Source organism: Cheilinus undulatus, linkage group 16 (assembly GCF_018320785.1).
Source record: "Cheilinus undulatus linkage group 16, ASM1832078v1, whole genome shotgun sequence".
Classification (NCBI taxonomy): domain Eukaryota; kingdom Metazoa; phylum Chordata; class Actinopteri; order Labriformes; family Labridae; genus Cheilinus; species Cheilinus undulatus.
The window spans coordinates 48,074,968-48,076,597 of NC_054880.1; the positions used below are offsets into that span (position 1 = coordinate 48,074,968).

The 1,630-nt window shown below is 53.6% G+C and overlaps 1 protein-coding gene across 1 annotated transcript; it reads right to left on the bottom strand.

Moving 5' to 3' along the window:
- Nucleotides 1-232: 232 nt before the first annotated feature.
- Nucleotides 233-1,204, bottom strand: LOC121524221 (glycine-rich cell wall structural protein-like). Its single transcript, XM_041809494.1, has one exon. The coding sequence runs from the start codon at nucleotides 1,202-1,204 to the stop codon at nucleotides 233-235; it is 972 nt and encodes a 323-aa protein (XP_041665428.1).
- Between the last annotated feature and the right edge of the window lie 426 nt (nucleotides 1,205-1,630).

Genomic DNA, 1,630 nt, shown 5'->3' on the forward strand with positions numbered 1-1,630 from the left:
CCCTCCCTTTAATCCTCTAGCAGTCCCTTTAGCCCTTGCTCCAGCCTTCTCTCAAGAAAACCTACTTGTCCCCCCTCTAGCCCTCCCTCTGGCCCTCCCTATAACTCTCCCTTTTTCCCTCCTTTTAGGGCACCCATTAGTCTAGCCCTCCAGCTATCCCTCCCTCTAGTCCTGCCTCTAGCATTCCCTTTAACCCTCCCTTTAGTCTTTTCTCTAGCCCTCCCTCTAGTACTCATTCTGGACCACCCTCTTGCCCTCCCTTTAGCCCTCCCTCCATTCCTCCTTCTAAACCACCCTCCAGACCTTCCTGTAGCCCTCCCTCCATCCCTCCTTCTAGACCACCCTCCAGACCTTCCTGTAGTCCTCCCTCCATCCCTCCTTCTAGACCACCCTCCAGACCTTCCTGTAGTCCTCCCTCTATCCCTCCGTCTAGACCACCCTCTAGACCTTCCTGTAGTCCTCCCTCTATCCCTCCGTCTAGACCACCCTCTAGACCTTCCTGTAGTCCTCCCTCCATCCCTCCTTCTAGACCACCCTCCAGACCTTCCTGTAGCCCTCCCTCCATCCCTCCTTCTAGACCACCCTCCAGACCTTCCTGTAGTCCTCCCTCTATCCCTCCGTCTAGACCACCCTCTAGACCTTCCTGTAGTCCTCCCTCCATCCCTCCTTCTAGACCACCCTCCAGACCTTCCTGTAGCCCTCCCTCCATCCCTCCTTCTAGACCACCCTCCAGACCTTCCTGTAGTCCTCCCTCCATCCCTCCTTCTAGACCACCCTCCAGACCTTCCTGTAGTCCTCCCTCTATCCCTCCGTCTAGACCACCCTCTAGACCTTCCTGTAGTCCTCCCTCTATCCCTCCGTCTAGACCACCCTCTAGACCTTCCTGTAGTCCTCCCTCCATCCCTCCTTCTAGACCACCCTCCAGACCTTCCTGTAGTCCTCCCTCCATCCCTCCTTCTAGACCACCCTCCAGACCTTCCTGTAGTCCTCCCTCTATCCCTCCGTCTAGACCACCCTCTAGACCTTCCTGTAGTCCTCCCTCTATCCCTCCGTCTAGACCACCCTCTAGACCTTCCTGTAGTCCTCCCTCTATCCCTCTGTCTAGACCACCCTCTAGACCTTCCTGTAGTCCTCCCTCTATCCCTCTGTCTAGCCCTCCCTCTTGTCCCCCCTCTAGCCCTCCCTCTTGTCCCCCGTCTAGCATCCTTTTAGACCATCCTCTCACCCTCCCTGTGGACCACCATGTAGAGCACCCTGTAAACCACTCTAAAACCCACTTCTCTAATCCAGATCATCTTCACTAGTCTCAGTGCCATCATTAACCAATGTCAAAGCTAACTGGATTGAACCAACAGGAGATGTACCCTAACACCGTTGTAGCTCGTCCCCCTAACATGTTTTCAATTAATTAGGGACCCAGGTCCAGGTCCATGGTATGTTTATCCAGACTGCTAATGTTCCCTCCCTTTGTCTTAACTTTGTTTTTTAGACATCTTTGGCCCGACAGCCTCTGTCACATTTCCTTCTGCAGAGACATTTCCAGCAAATTCTCCTGATTGAAGCATCATGTCTTGTCAGCGTGCTTCTCTTTGACAGCATTCTAGATCACGTGATTGCAAACAACCTCTTA

Bases quoted from the DNA above. Each gene is read 5' to 3' on its own strand.
- LOC121524221 (XM_041809494.1), bottom strand. From the start codon at position 1,204: ATGCTAGACGGGGGACAAGAGGGAGGGCTAGAGGGGGGACAAGAGGGA.